This window comes from Ursus americanus, chromosome 9 (genome assembly GCF_024610735.1).
Source record: "Ursus americanus isolate L20-20 chromosome 9, mUrsAme1.1.p, whole genome shotgun sequence".
Classification (NCBI taxonomy): Eukaryota; Metazoa; Chordata; class Mammalia; order Carnivora; family Ursidae; genus Ursus; species Ursus americanus.
The window spans coordinates 56,108,402-56,126,456 of NC_142135.1; the positions used below are offsets into that span (position 1 = coordinate 56,108,402).

Below are 18,055 nucleotides of genomic sequence, written 5' to 3' on the forward strand. Positions count from 1 at the left end.
ATCAGTTTGGATATACAGATTAATCCTTTATGTATGGCTAAAAGTATTTTTACTTAATTAAAATGTTGGTTACAATTGGGGGGGAAAAAAAGAGAAACCAAAAAGTTCATGCCTGAAAAAATATCTTATATGAACATACCTTGTTAACCATGATAAGGGATTTTGATAAGAAGACAATGTATTTGTTACTGATGTCTACATTTGTAGGCATGAGTTTCTATGTATAAATATTACAATGAAAATTTTGGGGAGGATGGTTATGGAGGAGAAGGGATAATTACTTTCTTTCTCTCTCCATGTTTACTTTTAGGGAACTGATGGGAGGGATTTCTGCCTGTCTCTATGTTCCTGGAGGAAGATACTGGAGAGACTGATGAGCATCAGCTAAGTCCCCCCCCCCCCCCCGAGAGCTGGTCATTTTGACTCCCTGTGGGAGACATGGTCCACTCTCCCTCTGATACCCACTGTAGAGGATGTCAAAGGTACTATACTCTTTCTTGCCTCTGTCCTCAGGCAAGGCTCACACTCATCCTGTAGAAAGGAAGACCCAGCTTGAATAGGGAGCTCTGAAATTTAGGAATTACATCAATAACATCTACTGGTAAAGTTAAGAGCTGCATTTGCTGTCTTTCTCCATTGGTTACAACTTCCAGGAGAAAATGGGTATATTATTTATCCCCTCAATATCCAGCGGTATTTAAATTTATTAATATGGTGAGAGGTCTTTGAGGTTTGAAAATAGCAAGCAATGATAACTTTATTTAATAACAATAGGAGATTTCAACAAAAAATTGGAGGCTGTAGGGAGTGGTCCAATATGATCTATTTTTTCCTATTCAGAAGCTCTAAATTGCAATGAATGTGGCCAGTGCAACCATGTGAAAGAATTTTTACAATTTATAAAGTTCAGGAAGTGAAAATGTAAATTGCTTAAGCATTTAACTTAACATATACATTTCTGGATGCTTGATAGGCAATCTATCTGTTGAATTTTTCTAAGTATGTGTAGCATTTATTTGAAATAATTTTATTTTATTTTTTAAAAGTTTTATTTGTTTATTTGACAGAGAGAAAGAGAGAGAGAGAGAAGCAGAGAGGAAGAAGCAGACTTCTTCGCTGAGCAGGGAGGCCAACGTGGGACTCGATCCCAGCACCCAGGGATCATGACCTGAGCTGAAGGCAGACATTTAACCGACTGAGCCACCCAAGGTGCTCAGCAATAATTTTAATATTGGATCTTACAAATATAGCAACAGAAAAGGGCATACCTGTGCATCCTATGGAATGCCTAGTAAATATGAAACACTATTTATTACCTTTTGTTGAAAAACTAAATATCTGATACTTACTTAGCTTTTATTCAACCAGCTTGAATATTCTGTATTTCTGGTTTTTGCCCTTCTAAATAGGTAAGATGAGTTCACAAAAAATTTAGTTGTGAACACCTAAAGGGAACACCTAAAATTTGACCTTGCCTCCTAAAAGTGAGGCAAAAATTAGGAATATTATGCATGGATACCCAAAAACATTTAGAAGACACACTAGAACTTAAATAGTATGATTAAATTAGATAGTTCACAGAATAAAGATGGTTTAAAACAGTGTTAGAGCATTCTTATGCTTGTAGGTGTGCCCTATTGCTCCAACTGGTTTTCTTCCAGTCCTTGTTGTTTGAGCCATTTAGTTTGTCAGCTTATAAAAGGATTGATTTATCTTTGTACTAAAATGTTCACCATGAACTATTATTCTACTTGTAAATAAAGTTAGCATCTTGTCTGTGGAAACCACATAGTTGGACTAAGCCCTGAGAGATATCCAAAATTCAAACTGATGTCATTTAAATATCTAGAAGAGTTGTGGCTCCAAGAAATAGGAGGAGTATGAAAGGAATGTAGATTCCCATCAAGTTTAGTAGTCTTTAGAACTTGAGCCAAAGAAATACCAAATCAAATCAAAGAATGTTGCAGTATGGGAGAAGTTCGCTGACTTTGATAAGCAGACAGAAGAATTGGATAGCGCTACGAGACAGTCTAAGGATGAGGCTGTTTTGCCAGCCATCCGTAAGTTTTGGTATCCACAACACAGAGACAGCCAGAATCATGAAGCACATTGACATCTGAAGCACCCATCTTAAATTCCAGTCAACATCTTGGATAAGAAATGTACTCAGACTGGAAGGCAAACCTAAAAATTACTTGGGAATACATCCTCAACATTGTTTGAAATGGAATAACATTGAAATGGAATAGTGCTTTTTAAAAAATGGGTAAGATCTTTTAATTCCACATGTAAGATTTAAATGTTGGAGTGTTTGAAAGAATCACATTGAAGGTATTAGAAAAGAATTTACCTGTATACACTTGATATTAAAATTAGTAATGGTTAAGAAAATGTGTCTATTAAAGCAACAGATTAGCCTTGTAATTTCAATGTAAGCATGTCAGTGAATAATTATTTACCTCGCGATTTCAAGTTGAAAATTACAAGAAAATCTTAAATTTTTAAAATAGTGTTGCAAAATTTAGAACTTAAGAGTCACTGTATTTCTTAGAATTTTAAGACAATTTAATATATGAAAATTATTTCAATAAATCAACTGAAATACTTTTAAAACTCAAATCTATTAAATGTATACATGGAGCTTAGGAAATTTAATTAATTAAATCTGCTGGCAATAAATATGAAACAAACGTGTTTGTCAGAATCCTGGATTCATGAATAGAACAAAAGATTCATCAATAGCAGCTAAATTAAGGAAGAACCAGGAATATTAATTTCGGCCTCTTGAAAAATCTATTCTGCTCATGGATATTATCTTCAAAGACATAAGATGATAAAAATAAAAATTTCACACTTTGAATTTTTAGAGACACATTTCTAAATTGGTTATTGTCATGGACACTATGGTTAATGATGCCATTGGAGACAGTGCGGCATCTCCCATAGACATGTATTCTTTTTTTTTTTGACATTTATGTTGTCGTTTCTTGTATATTCTGATAAAAAGTAAAATGAATTTAGATAAACAAGTTTTGAGGTTTTAAAGAAATAAGTTAGCTAAGACTGTTTGATCTTTTCCTCAGTTGGTCAAATTAGAAAAGGAGTACTGACTTACAAAAGTGAGAACCATTACAAAGAAATTAAGTGATGACAAAATTATTTCCTCTGAGGGCAGCCAAAAGCTTTTAAAATGCTTCACAGGCATGATTGTGGTTCTGATTTGAAATTGGTTGGTTTGTCCCCATTAAGTAGAAATGCCTATGAAATGGCCAAGAAAGGACACCGAAAGCGGAATACACCAGACCCAGTGTTAAACCAGACAGGACCGTAGGAATGAACTTTGGTAAAGCTAGAGAGGGATGGGGTGAGGTTGGGTAGGATGGGGCAGAGGAAGAGAAAAAGCCTTCATATGGGAAATTCTGGGCATTGATTAGACTAATGAAACTCATTCTACTTTATAGAAGAAGTAATTAAAAGAACTTGATTAAAAAAATTCCCTCAAGCCTCAAAAATAACTACAAAGTATGGGAACATATTATATCACAAAATACCGAAGTAGGGTCCTAAGCATTTTTTTAACGCTTTAAAGGAGATAATGAAGACTTCCCTCAGGTAAGATGAGTACTTTCAAGTAGGTGGGAAAGGAAAACTTCTATGAAGAGATGATATAAAGTGGACTTTTTTTAAGACGCGATCATTGCCAATGACATAAATTTATTAACAACAAACAAAAAAAGGTCTCCTTGACCCGTTTTCATCTTCCAATTACTGCATCGTTCTCTCCTTTTTCTTCCAATGAAATTCCCTGAGAGTTGTCTTAACTGAGAATTCCCAATTTCTCTTCTTCCCTTCTCTCTTGAGACCACACCGGCACACTCCCCACCCCCATCTCCACTCCACCCAAACTGCTTTTATCAATGTCATCAGTGGTCATTTCCTGGTCACCATCCTACTTGTTCTATCGGCAGTGTTTGGCATGCCTGACCACCTGCTCTTCCCGGACACACACACCATGTCTTGGTTTCATGACCCTACACTTGCCTTGATTTCTTCTGGTTGCTGCTTCTCCTTATGCTCGCCAACCCTACATGCTGGAGGGTTCTCAGGACTCAGGCCACATCCATTTCTCTCCCCCTCGCCTCTGATTCATCTATTTTGACTGCTTAGGTAATATCATCCAGTCTCACAGACTGAAATACCATTTATATGCCTGTGGTATTATTCTGAATTTTATCTCTAGACCACTCAGTTGAATACCAGACTACTTTATCTGCCTACCTACTTTAAGCCTCGACTTAACAATCCCAAAATTGAGTTCCAGATATTCACAACCCCACCCCATTCCTTAGCCCCTTACCAGCTACTCCTGTAGTGTTCCTTCTACCAGTGAATGGCATTGCCCATCTTCTCGTTCAGGGGTCACCAAATCTGTCCCAGTGCCTGTTATATTGTCTATGGCTGCTGTGCTACAAAAGCAGAGCTGAGTAGTTGCAACATACACTATATTTACTATTTGATCCTTTACAGAAGAAATTTACCAACTGCTGTTGTAGTTGCTGAGGCCAAAAATCTAAGTGGTCATCTTTACTCTTTCTTTGCTTCATAATCTTAATCTGCTCCATCAGCAAATCTTGTTGATTCTAGCTTCAAAATACTGTACATTCAGAATACAACCACTGATCATCACTGCTTTTGCTACCACCAGGTCAAAGCCATCATCATTTGTTATCCGTGTTGCTGCAAGAGACTTCTAACTGAAGGAGTGCTTCATATCTATGAAGCCTTAATACATAAATTAATGAGATAATGGATAAAAGATAATACATCCAGAATTTGAAGTCAGAGTACTTAAATATGATTGGTGTTTAGGACAGAAAGTTCCAGTGCTTTAAATCTATGCATTGCTAAATCTGCACTATGAAACCGTACTTGACTCAAGTGCTTTGAAAATATTAGAGCTCTGTATAAATACGGTTGCACTCAAATGACTGTGTTGGGGGGATGGTCTAGTAAGGAAAATGAATAAAGTAGTATTGGGTGTAAGATGGTAAAGTGCAACTGCTGCTTGACCTCTGGACAGTTATGTGGGAAAAAAAATTCTCAGAAATGAACAAATTTGCCCCATCCAGAGAGGCTACTCCTCTCTAACCAATTGCTGACAATTAGGAAGTGGGTTCAATGTCTCTAGAACTTTCCTCTCTTGAGGATAATCTGGAAATCCTGATGTATGTGTGAAATGTATCAACTTTAACATTTGGCAAATAATTTTTAAAAATGTGAAATTCTGTACAGTTCAATATCATGCAGAGCAAATTAAATATGCCCACTAATTAGAATGGTTGATGGGCTACAGCTTATGAACTCTGATGTAAGGTACCATTTTCATCATTATGGTTACAAAGATGTGGTATCTTCCCTCCTAATATCCATGGATGGTGGTGGGAAAGAGTGTCCCTGGAGCCACCTTTGCCCCAAACCTCCTACAACAGACTTACCACACATGGACTGCTGTTTTGTCCTCAACAATGGAAAATGCAAGAAACAACATACATTTCCAGATTAACTAATAGGACCCCAGGTAATGCATTCATCTAGGCAGCCAGTAAATGAATATTCATTGGGAGGCATTGGGTATTGTGAATTCAACAGTCAGCAGGGCAAACATGGACTCTACCTTAAAGTTTAGGGACGAGATAGATAACAAAAACACTACCAAACAAATAAATGAATAATTGCAAACTGTAATAGCTCATATAAATACATTATTCTATAACACATTATACATATATATAATGTATATAATGCACTATATTAAAAAGCTCCAGAAGAATCATGTGCTACTTAGAAGTTTGCTTCTTTTAAAGTTTCCTTAGTCAATCCAGTGTATTCCCAAATGAGCATAGGTTCATGTTGCAGACCCACAGTGCTTACATGATATTTTGTGAAAGCAGGTGCTGAATAATTTCAAGTGAAATTTTGTGATAATATAGAGTTATTACTGGGATAATTCTTTTGGCTTAACCTTTTAATTTTTTAATATATAGTCTCTTGACAAACAAGTGGATCTTTAAGCCACATGATATTTTCCTCAGCTCAGTTTTGCGTCCTAAACCATGACTGAAGACATTTCTCACCTGGGAAATTACTCCGGGATCTCCTGGGGAACTTTCAAGAAGATAGATGCCTAGCCCAATCCTGGACCTATCAAATCAAAACGTTTAGATTGGGGATCTTGAATGTGTGCTTACAAAGTAGTTCTGTTCTCTTCTGATTAGAAATAATTGTCTAAAGCCTTGTTTGGTGGAGAGCCATTTTGATTGCAGAGAACTTTGGTCCTCCCCTCTCCTCTCCCATCTCTACTAACTCCTGCCACATCACATGGGATGCCTCTGATTTTCTATTTATTTAATAGTGCAACTTCTTACCTTTTCCAGTATTTTCAGAAGGCAAATATCTTTCTGCAACTTTCTCTGATAGGCTATACTGGCAACACGCTGCATGCAAGAGGTGCTATGTATAGACACTTAGCACAAAAGGGCTGAAGGCTAAGAAAAAGCTGGGTGACTTGAGGTCAAGTGTCCAAGACATTGATGTTCACGGCTTTCAAAGACTTGAAGCACTATCACAATGCAGAGTTTTCCTATATGGTTACCAAGGGTGGAAAGAATACTAGGAGCAAGATTTGATTCCATGTGAAGAAATACTTTCTAATATTCGAGGAGGTCCTCAGATCAAATGCATGTAGAGAAATACCTTAGCCAGTGGTCTCCAGAGCAGGAGATGCACACATGAGGGGGAGTGTGTAGCATATGGTCTTTCAAAGCATATAGAGTTATATTCCCATCATTTTGATTTACCTGCTGTGTGACCTTGGGGAAGTTATTTATGCTCTCCAAGCTCCAAGCTTCGTGTTTCTAAGTGAGAAAAACTGTCCTCATCTCTGAGGGTTAGACAAGATCGTGACTGAAGAGTATTTAGCACAGCCCTAGGAGGACAAGGGTGTACTTAATGGTAGACATTATTATCATGGGGGATGTAGGCACTGGAATGGTGGTGATGATAAGTGAACTAGAAAGCCACCTAAAATGCCAAGCAGTGTGAGGTGCACTTTTGATCATGTTATCTGGCAGCCTAAAGTTTAAGAGACATCAAGCTTTAATCTCAACAAAGTAGGCAATCAGATAAAGTGAAAACAGATAAACCCTGAAGCAACTAAATAATCAGAAACAGAATTGTGTATAGATAATAAGAATCTTGCTTCCAGGGGAAAAAACAGCAGACAGTGAAAGTTAAAAATTAGAGAATATTTTAGATGTCTTAAAACTTAATTCCCCTCCTTAAATCCCTCTTTAATATGTCTTTTATCTTTAAATTTTAAGATCATTTGTTGATGGATTCTAGTAAGAATTCTCCTTCCCAGGGAAATAGAATAGCCATCACCTATCTTTTGATGCTGGAATTATGAGACAGGAAGACATTTTCATGTGTGGCTAATTTTTTTCACCAACTCAGTTTGCAATAATCAAAAAACTGATTTCTTGATTGTTAAACTATCCTGTGATACGCATGCATACCCCAAATCTTGCCATTGCCCACGTGGCCAGAAGAATTCAAATGCCTTTCCGCCTACCTACTGCCTGTTGAAAACACGATCTCACTGGAATGCAGAGAGGCCGATTTGGTAGAATGTTCCTATTTAATGAAATTATGAAACATGAATTTGGTGCACTTTTTAGGAGAAAAAAATATTGTGTCCTGAAGCAACATTTCTCAACTGTTTCAGTTTGGAGTATGTGGTGTGAAATTTTTAGAGTCATGAAAAGTTTAGTCTAAAAGCTCAACTTGTTGGGCATTGTTCCATATTCTCGTCAAAAAAAAAAAAAAAAAAAAAGCTTGGTACCTGATTTAGACACTATGGGTAACGCAGACTGGAAACATTCGAATTCCATGCCTCCAAACCTCAGTCTGTGATGTATTTTATGCCAAGCATTTTCCTTGACCAGTTTAATCTGTTAGCCTTGATTTTCTCTACCCCTTCCTACATGATTCTTCAGAAAGTCTCGTAGACTGTTAAACATTTCAAGTTCATAACTATTTGATGGCCAATGACTAGTACATGCTTTTTAGATATGCTAAGTTCAGGACACCGGACCAGCCGGACTAGTCAACCTTTATTATTCTGAAGTTCTTTGATTAGTTTCCAAAAAAACCCTTATCCTGAACGTGTCAAAAGAACTAGGTGGGCCTGGTCTGACCCAGGCCCCTGAAACAGATTTGGATTTGTGTGGATTTAAGACTCAGCACTTATTTAAAAAAAGATACATAAAACTTTCTTGCAAAAATTCTTTAGTAGATTCCCAGACATAAAATCATCCATCCATGCTGTCTCTGTGACACCACACTACCCTTATTATGCAAAGTGGTCCATGCTGATTATCAAAGCATATTCCTATCCAAAAATTTTTATAATAGAAGAATGTTCCCTCCCACATACTAGCTACTTTTTTCAATCTTTGTAGATGTGTACCCTGGATGATAAACCTGCAGCCACTTAATGACTACCTGAAATCTGCTCTTGATTTTGTGTTCAACTCTGAGAAACCCAGCTGTCTTGGTCAAAAATGGAGGTATCCTCCTTGGCTGTGTCATCATATAAATCTTCATTTTATTTCATAAAGTAGATCAATCACTTCTTTTTTTTAAAGATTTATTTATTTATTTGAGAGAGAGAGCACGAGTGGGGAGGGTGGAGGGAGAGGGAGAGAGAATCTCTAGCAGACTCCACACTCAGCAGAGAGTTGGAAATGGGGCTCGATCTCATGACCCTGAGATCACACCCTGAGCCAAAACCAAGAGTCATATGCTTAACCAACTGTACCACCCAGGTACCCCAATCACTCACTCTTATTGATTTGGTCCCTAACTGCACTTTGTCACAATCTGATGGGCTTCGGTGTCAGGGTGCTCAGTCGTCTCTCACCCAGACGAGTAGAATAGCTTCTAGACCCTGCACTTGGACTTTATTTCTGCCCTTTCTAGTCATTTTCTTGCCTTGTAGCCAGAACAAACTCTCTGAAATGTAAATTAATTATATAATTTCCCTGCTTAAAACCTTAAATAACTTCCCTTGATTTTATAATAAAACGAAACAAGGTTTTACACGCCTTTTCCAGGCTCATCAAACAGCATTTTTTCTCTTATACACTATATCCAAATCATACTGAATTTTTATTCTTGCCTTCTATGTACCATTTACATTCTTAGAGCACCCTACCATACCTACTACACCTTCCCTACCTCTATATCTTAAGTCCAAGTCTGGGCTAAGTATGTCTCATGTAATTCCAAAGTACCCTGTATTTTTTCTACTTTAGCACTCAACTCACTGCTTTTGCACTTACTTATCTGCTCACAGTTCTTCCTATAAAAGAGTGTCTTTCCACTTTCCAGTGAATCCACCAGCACAGTGCCAGGCACATGAGTAAATATTGTGGAATGAGTGATTGAATAATGAATGACTCTTGCCCATCAGACCACTATAGCCACACGTTCTTCACATTGGATGCCCAGAAAATGTTAAAAGACTTCATTCAGGTATTCCACAAATATTTATTGAGTCTTCTCTGTGGAACAGATATGATGCTAGGTTCTACAAATACTCAGCAGGAATATAATAGATTTATTTTTCTACACCATTGTATGTAGTCAAATATCATTAGCCATCAAAAAAGCAGCATTGTAATACTAGCGAATATATATATATATATATATATATATATTATATATATATGGCCTTTATGTGATTCACAGCTTTTCTGTCTACCACCTAATGGTGAGGTTCTGAATCATACTATGTTAACATTTCCATCTGCACTTTAGAGCCTGTATTCAAAGTGGTCACAAAGAAAATGTTCTCAACCTTCAGCTGGCTCCATACATGAAGAATTGAACATTCACATATAAGTAACACTAAGTAAGTAATATTAAGCAACATGCACCTTGGAAAAAAATTCCTACAAAATGTGCCCAGTCTCCGTTGGAAGCCAAGACACTTAAAAGGCTCTACATCTATGAGAACAGGAATGTAGAGTTCCAAAAGTGCTGGAGAATTGCCTTCCTGTCAGCAGTCTCTCTCAGTTCACCGCTGGCTGGCAACGGGTCTCAGGAGGCTTTCTAGTAGTCACAAAAGCATTCATTGAAAAGATTTAGGTTAGACACATCAAATTTCTCATGTTTATAATGAGAAAATTGAGAAAATTGAGTTATCCCTCCCAAATGAGAGGAAATGTGCCATCTGGGACAATATATGGTTTCATTTAAAAAAAAAAAAAAGACAAGGAGAGACATCACAAGTGTTTGGTCAACTGTTGAATAGAGAAAAAAAAAGGAGTTTAACATCATCTACATTCTCTTCCACATGAGGCCCAAATGAACAAAATCAGCATTTTCATTATTCCTGAGTCATAAATTATTGTAGGCAAATAGTTTATTGGCTATTTCCAGGGATGGATTAATCTATTCTCCATTCATTCACTGGAGTCATGCTTTCCGTTACTTTACTACCTGCCCTGACTTGGTAACTAGTATTTTTCTCTTTTCCAGAAAAGTCTAGGAAGCCTTATCCTCTTAGCTCTGCAAATATTTGCAGACACCAAACAAATGAAATGGACCATATTATCAACATAGTGAAATTATATTACACTTTTTCAGCTTTAAGTTGTTCAGTTCCTATCTGTCATTATCGTTTCACTGTCCCTCACCTGCCTGTCCATTGTCGTATACCGACTACGAAGACTGCTACCTCATGCACCATGCTTCAGTTAGCTGTTCATACCTGTTGCTGTGTAGGCGCAGGTGTCCGACTCCTTACCTTGCTAAACGAGTGGCACTACTAACTCAATGATTGCCACTTCCCCAGCCAACTTCACTGGGAATCTAAACTCCATCAATTGCTAGGTCCATCTTTCTAAAATGCAGCTCTGATGCTGCTCTAAAACTTCTACAGTCTCCCTAATCACTTTTGTATGAAGCGATCCTCAGTATTTTCTCAAACTCCTCAAAAATACGGCCAACACATTATGCTCTTCCTCTCCTGGTGATTTTGTGCATGCATTGCTCTATCTGCTATAACAGTCAACCCTGCCCCTTCCTGAACATCTATCTCAAATGACCCTCGTCCAAAGAGCCTTTCATGATTTTGCCAACAAGAGATCATCACTTCTTTGATTTCTCCATGGTATTTATATGTACCTCATTGAATACATCAATCTTATGCAGCAGTATATTATACTGAATTATATGCTTACTGTGTTCTTTCTTGTTTGTTTTGTTTTTTATGGTTTTGTTTATACTTTAAAGAGAAGGATTCCTGTTATCAATGGATCTCATCCTCTTATGGGGGGGATCTCAATATTTTAAAAATCAATTTAATCAATTGACTTGAATTCAAGGAATATCTTATAAATTTTGGTCCATGTGTGAGTCTTGCAATTTTATTCTTCGGGAGATAATTCTTATTCTAAGAAACTAGTGTGGTTTGTGGTTTAGAGTCATGGTTTAAGCTGCCCTTAGAAGAATGAAAAACAGCTGGTGTCCAAGGAGCTCTGGAAATTTGTCAATAAACTAATTGTGGGACAGAAGCCAAGAGTAAAGAAGTTTGACTTGCATATCTATATTACCTATATTATTATTATTTTTAAAAAAGATACTGTGTTTAGAAAATTAAATATCTGAAATAAGTATTTTTTTTACTAAAATCATGGACAAAATATCCAAAGAAAATATTTTACAACTATAACATAAATGTCAACACTCTGTGTTCAAATTGCTTCTACTTTATTAGTCAAGGGCACAGTGACATAACCAAGTACTTAAAAGGAGATAAAATCATTTAATTTTGAGGGACTTTTAGAATTTAGGAAAAATTTTTGTTTTAAACTTTAAGTGCATGTGATAAAATATCATTATACATGATAATAAAGTTTCCATTAAAATATATATCAAAATTGATGCTACTTATAAACATATAACAATTCCCAGGGATTTCAACTAAGTCATCACATAAAGGTAGATCACTCTCTATACTCAAGAACTGGTTCAAAAAAATAGGGATACAAAGGTGAATAAACATAGATTTAGCACCTAGAAAGCTTGCAAGAACTATACAAATAAGTATAGATTGAGTTTGATATTGATGAGAGCAGAATAACAGACATAAGGGTTATTTATAACAGTTAAAAGAAGGAGAAATCGATAGGGTTCCTGTGTGGCTCAGTCGGTTAAGCGACAGACTCTTGATTTTGGCTCAGGTCATGATCTCAGGTTGTGAGATTGAGCCTGGAGTAGGGTTTCCTGCTGGGGGTGTGGAGCCTGCTTTAGATTCTCTCTCTCCCTCTGCCCCTTCCCTCCCGTATAAAAAAAGGAGAAATTGAATATGGTTGTGAGGGTAAAAAAATATCAACAAAGGACATAGCATTCTGTTATAGAACTTGAAGGTCAGAGTTGTAAATCATGCAATAAGCTAAGGAAGAGACAGACGGAGAGAGACAGCCTGGGAGGAAGGTTCGGAGAGAAAAGCTGTGGGTGAAAGTGACCCAAATCGGGCCAGCATGGTTAGCAAAAGCCCTGAGCTGAAGACCATCTTCGATGAGGCTCCCGTGACTGCTATCATGCACTGATGAGGATTTGAACACACGGCTAGTGGTCCTAGTGAGCTAAAGGTCCTACATGTTTGAGGTACATAGTAAGGGTTAGGCATGGAGCTCACTTTCAGACTGCTCACAATCCAAATCAATGATGAGCAAGTTAAAATAAATATAAGTGGTAAATTGAGATCTCTATTTTTCACCTGGCCTAGAGATTCATTTACAGTTTGTGCTCCAACCGCCAACCGACAGCCAATTAGCCATTATGTTGTACTTCTCTCAGTGTTTCTCTGAGTCTTCATGAGGGTTCCATGTGATTATTTCAGTGACTCCATTTACTCAAACAGTCCTTCTCACTTACGATTTCATTAAATTGAGCACATTTTTCTAACTGAACTAATCAGTTTTGTCCTTCCTCAGGACCTTTTCTGTTGCTCTTCCCTCCACCTGGGAAGCTCTTCCCTCATGTATGGTGGACTCCTTCACCTCCCTCCAGGACACTCTTAGTGAGGCTTTCTCTGGCCACCCAAAAATTTCACAATCTCACCACAACCTGCTTTATTTTTCTCCACAACCTTACCACCTTCTAATGCACTACGTACTTTATTTATTTATCTTGTTTATTGTCTGGTTTCCCACCCAGGGGGTCAAGGACTGTCTTATTTTATTCATGATGTAGCCCCAGTGTTTAGAATAGTGCCTGACATATAGTAAATGCTCAATAAATATTAAATGAATAAATACATGTGCAAATGAATTATATGCAGTATTTACATGACAACTTGAGACAGTCATATTTAACTTTATAGAACTTACTGTTCTAATTACTGCTTCTCATTAACTTTACTGAGTGAAGGAGGATTTATAAAGCATCTACTGATATAACCAGCACTGTAGCTGGTTCTTACAAAATAAATCATATCATAGCTCCTATATTTGAGAAATAATAATAGATTAGAATATGAATGCTACAGGATTTCAGCTGGCATTTTAAAGGAGGAAACAAAGACATCCTGACACCTCCACGGGTTTCCCCCAGTGGAGCATTTAATAAACCTAGCCAATGGAAAGATGCTTCCCAACACAAGCACTGACTTTGAAATTTCATAGACCTAAATTCTAACTCCATTAATACCATTCACTATCCATACCACCTTGGCCTAGTCATCAACTTTTGTAGGTCTAAGTGATTTCGTTCGTGCAATGAAGATCACAATCTTAACCTCATAGGGAGAATGTGAGCTATCAAATGAGATCATCTATGGAAACAATTAGCCAAGGCATTGGCACATAGAAAAAATTAAATAAATGCATGTAGAACGAATGCATTCTTGATCAGTGGGGAAAAATATAACCGAAAAATGCGGCGTTTTTCAACCATTTCTACTATGTTTTACCCCACCTTTACTCATGATGATCCCTCTGCCTTCAATATCATTAAAATAGTGAATAGCATTATATATTGGTTGGTTATTATCTATATTTTTATTGCCTAAATTTAAGATAAGGGAGTTGAGTCACACACATTAAGTAACTTGCACGAAGTCACGAAGTAAGCAGCAGTGTTAGGGTTTGAACTCAGAGGAGCTCGCCTCTAAAACACTTCCACTGTCTTGATCCTACTTTTGTCTGCATAGCGATGTGATTGGTACCAGGAAGTATTTCCTAAACCCACAGTCTATATATTATACTTTTCTGATCTCACATAGAATCTTATGCATATTTCTCCCATAATTTATGGTAACTAAAAAAACTTATTTGTTCATTTTTCTGCATTGATATATCACCTTCTAGAAAGTGCTAATGTTTATTGAAGGTCCATTTTGCTAGGCTCTGGTCTAACTGCTCAACCCCTCAACTCATACTTTCCTGATTACAACCCTATGCGGCAGGTACTATGTTTATCCTCATATAAGAGGTACTAAAAATGAAATAAAAAATTCATGCAGGTTATATTTCAGGACTGAGGTTTGAGCCCAAGCATTTAGATTCCAAAGCCCGTATTCTTAATCATGAGAGTATAGTGTTATTCCTACACCAGGACTGACTATATCTCCTTTACCTCTTTCTTTATAGAAAACTCCTAGGGAAGTGCATTTTCATAGAGTCTAAATTGTACTTCTATGAACTATGACTCTCTTATATTTGGCAAGTCTTTATTTTTCCTCTAACTCTGACATCTGCAATTAGTCAAACTTAAAAAGCTTATTTAAATAAAAGAGATGAATTTAGACTCTGATAGAAATACCAAACTTTAAGTCAGCACTTATAAAAAGTTGTTAGTGGTACCACCTCCCCACCCCAACTTAGAAAAACCAGGCTGGTGGTCTTCATTGCCTTAAACAGGCTTCAAGCTGTGCTCTTAGGAAGTACTGGACTCTAAACCATAGCCTTGCATAAATACAAAACAAAAAATAAAGTACCTTAAAAAACATAGCTATCCTTTCAATACCAACTCAAGGGTTTTGTTTTATTTTTTACTTCCTAAGTAGAGTGATTCAAACATAGAGTGCCTATTTTTAAAAGAGCAAAGAATGTGGTCATGGCAAGTTGGAACAGTGTGCAAGTGTGCTGGCCTCACTGTTATCGGAATGACAAAGCATTGAATCACAAAGAGGAAAAAGTCAGCATACTCTCTGAGAACACAGATCAGCGTCAGGAAGAGCTTTGTCCAAGAAAGGGAAGAGACACCTACCCAGAGTATAAATCATGTAGACAAAACCTATAATTTAAAAAAATTATTTTCAAGAAATATTTTAGCTGATAAATATGACTATTAGATAAACAAAGCACAGAAAAAGTTCCATGTGAAAAAATTTTAAAAAGTGTACCTTTCAAATGTGGTCAGTCAACAGACCCCATTCTTTATCTCTGCTCTTATGTAAGACCTGATTCCTCAGTGGTTATGGAACTCACAAAAGAAAATAAGAACCTCCTCCCCTCCCCTTTAATTCTATGATGGAACAAACTTTAAGCTTCCTAGGCACGTAAGGACCTTTCCTAAATTAAAATGGATAGCAGAGCTCCGTATCCCTTAACATATAAACACTCTTTAGGTTCTTCGACGAACAATTTAAATCCAGCGTCCTCACTCAAAACTCAAAGAAAACAAATTCCTCTTACCATATATTCCATGTTTGCTGCTGGTGGGAACACCTTGCCCCGAACTTGATTATGATAGTCAAGAATGGCGATCATGTCATTCTGCGAAATGTAGCGCTTCCGCCTGGCTTTGGGGATATCCGCAGAATCGAGTTGTGCTTTTAGTGCTGCTTCAATATCAGTGAAATTATTGGTTGGCGGGGATGAGTCAGTGGCATTGAGTAAGACGACGGCACTTGCTTCACAGAGAAGGGAGAACAGGAGTGCACTGCTGACTGCAGAGATTGCTATCATTTTGAGGGGCAGAGGAGGAGAGGCCACCGAGTTTACTTTGCTTTAAAGCAGAAAGGTAGAGTTAGGGTCTATAAGAAAAGAAAAAAAAAGGGGGCCAGTAAGTATGAATTTACAAAGTCATCATTTGGGAGCATTGCTTGATTTGATTTTCTCTGAAAAATGCAAACAAATGTTGAACTCAAGCCTAGGAAACAACCTATAGGAGTCGTTACACATTTCAATTGGTGTTACGAGGCAGATTCCTAAAAGAAACTTCCTATAGCTAGAGAAAAAGAAACAACATGACTACTAACCCTAAAATGAATGTGAACCATTTGCCCCAAATGCCTGCACCTCATAATGCATGACTGCATATTTTCAGAGGGAAATCCTGAGGAATTGATATTAATCTTGAGAGTGAGAAGGAAAAATGCATCACAGGTAACAACAATGTACTGATAATGTGTCCCAGGCATATATGGACACCAAGGGGTAGAATACAAACCAAAAAAAAAAAAAAAAAAAAAAAAAAAAGCTATAATAAGTCAATCTCATTTCTAAAAAAAATAAAATAAAATAAAAACGTGAGCTAGTATAAAATCAATGCATGCAAAATAAATTTGTTGAGCTAAAGAGCTTACCTCTGCAGAATGCCAAAATGAATATATTGTTCTTCCAAAAATTTAAAGTTCTTTGCTAGGTTGTAGCATGAACTCTTATAAGAGTGTGTCTTATTACAAGCTTTCAGAGAGCAAAACTCTGCAAGGTTTGAATGCTGCTGACTGCAGGAGCAGCTAACAGCTTTTATATGTCACAGTCTGCAACTTCCAGAAAGGGCAGTCTTTCTTAGGGTCTCTCCTAGCCAAAATCAAAGGGGAGGGGTTTTGGATAGAAAAAACAGTGATTGGGTGGCAACCTTTTTATGTGGGTGGTGAGGAAATTGAGTCACACCCACAGCTTACAAGTACAAACCATAAAAGACAAACCCCTTTTCTCTGGGCTTCCACCTTTTCTGTGAGTGGTTAATTTTCTTCATTAAATGCTTTCTAGTTCCTGGTTCCCATACAAAACGGAGGGAAAAAAAAAAAAAGAAGACTGAGTTCTTGAAAACACAGACGGCTGAGTAACAAGCAGTACATTTTTTTTTTTAAGACAGTAAATGACATGGGAGCTGAAAAGAGCAAGCTGATATTAAATCAAGAGAGCAGATCACATCATTAATCTGGGTGGCCACAAATATGATTCAAGAGGAATGCCAGGCAAATCAGTAGTAGCCAAACTATAGCATATGATATTAGGATAATAGATGTTCAAGTGGTTGTACTGTCTGTCTCCATGTGGCTTTATTCTTCTAGTTTATGTATTTATTCTCTCCTTTTGTCTTGTTTCACCCGCTCTCCATTTTTTTTTCTTTCTCCACAGAGTGAGGCAGCAAATTAGCAGCCTTGTACCTGACTTGTATACAATGCAAATAGAAGCTCAGGACAAATGACAGCAGCCAAGATAACATCTGGTTTAGGTTTAAAAGCATATAGCTGAAATCTAAGCAGAGTGGCTCAGCCTCTCAGGAAGCATATAGGAGGGCACAGCTCAGAGGCCATGAAGAATTTCACAGCAGCAACCAGCTGCCAACAGTTAGAAGAGCCTTCTCAGAAAGATGGCATTGGAGCAAAATCCATGTCCAGCAAGAACAAGAGCCAAGAATGTGAATGTTAGGGCAATCTACAATGAAAGGACCCTCAAAAATGCCATGTGTCATGATATCTCTAGTAAAATGTGGACCATTCACAGTCAGTGGCAACAGGAATCCTGGAGAATACACACTGTTCAGTTTAGGAACTTACTTAACATGCACTGACTTGTCCAGTTTACCAATGTGATTGTCTCCCACATATTTCAGCAGGAAGTGTACTACGTGAATTTACAGTCATCAGAAATGACGGTCATGTGGTTAGAAACACACCGGACTGGGAGCCAAGTTTCCTGGGCTATATTCCCAGTTGGGTCTTCAGCACTATGTGTGGCCTGATGCAGAT

General features: G+C 37.4%; 1 protein-coding gene across 1 annotated transcript in view; it reads right to left on the bottom strand.

Moving 5' to 3' along the window:
- The window catches only part of PI15 (peptidase inhibitor 15), a 31,802-nt gene extending 14,974 nt beyond the window's left edge, over positions 1-16,828 (bottom strand). Inside the window, exons 1-2 of the mRNA XM_045810176.2 lie at positions 16,661-16,828; positions 15,768-16,108 (exon numbers count right to left, since the gene is read on the bottom strand). Of these exons, the coding sequence (XP_045666132.1) occupies positions 15,768-16,040 (273 nt within the window). The 5' untranslated portion in view covers positions 16,041-16,108; positions 16,661-16,828. The remainder of the gene's footprint in view (positions 1-15,767; positions 16,109-16,660) is intronic.
- Between the last annotated feature and the right edge of the window lie 1,227 nt (positions 16,829-18,055).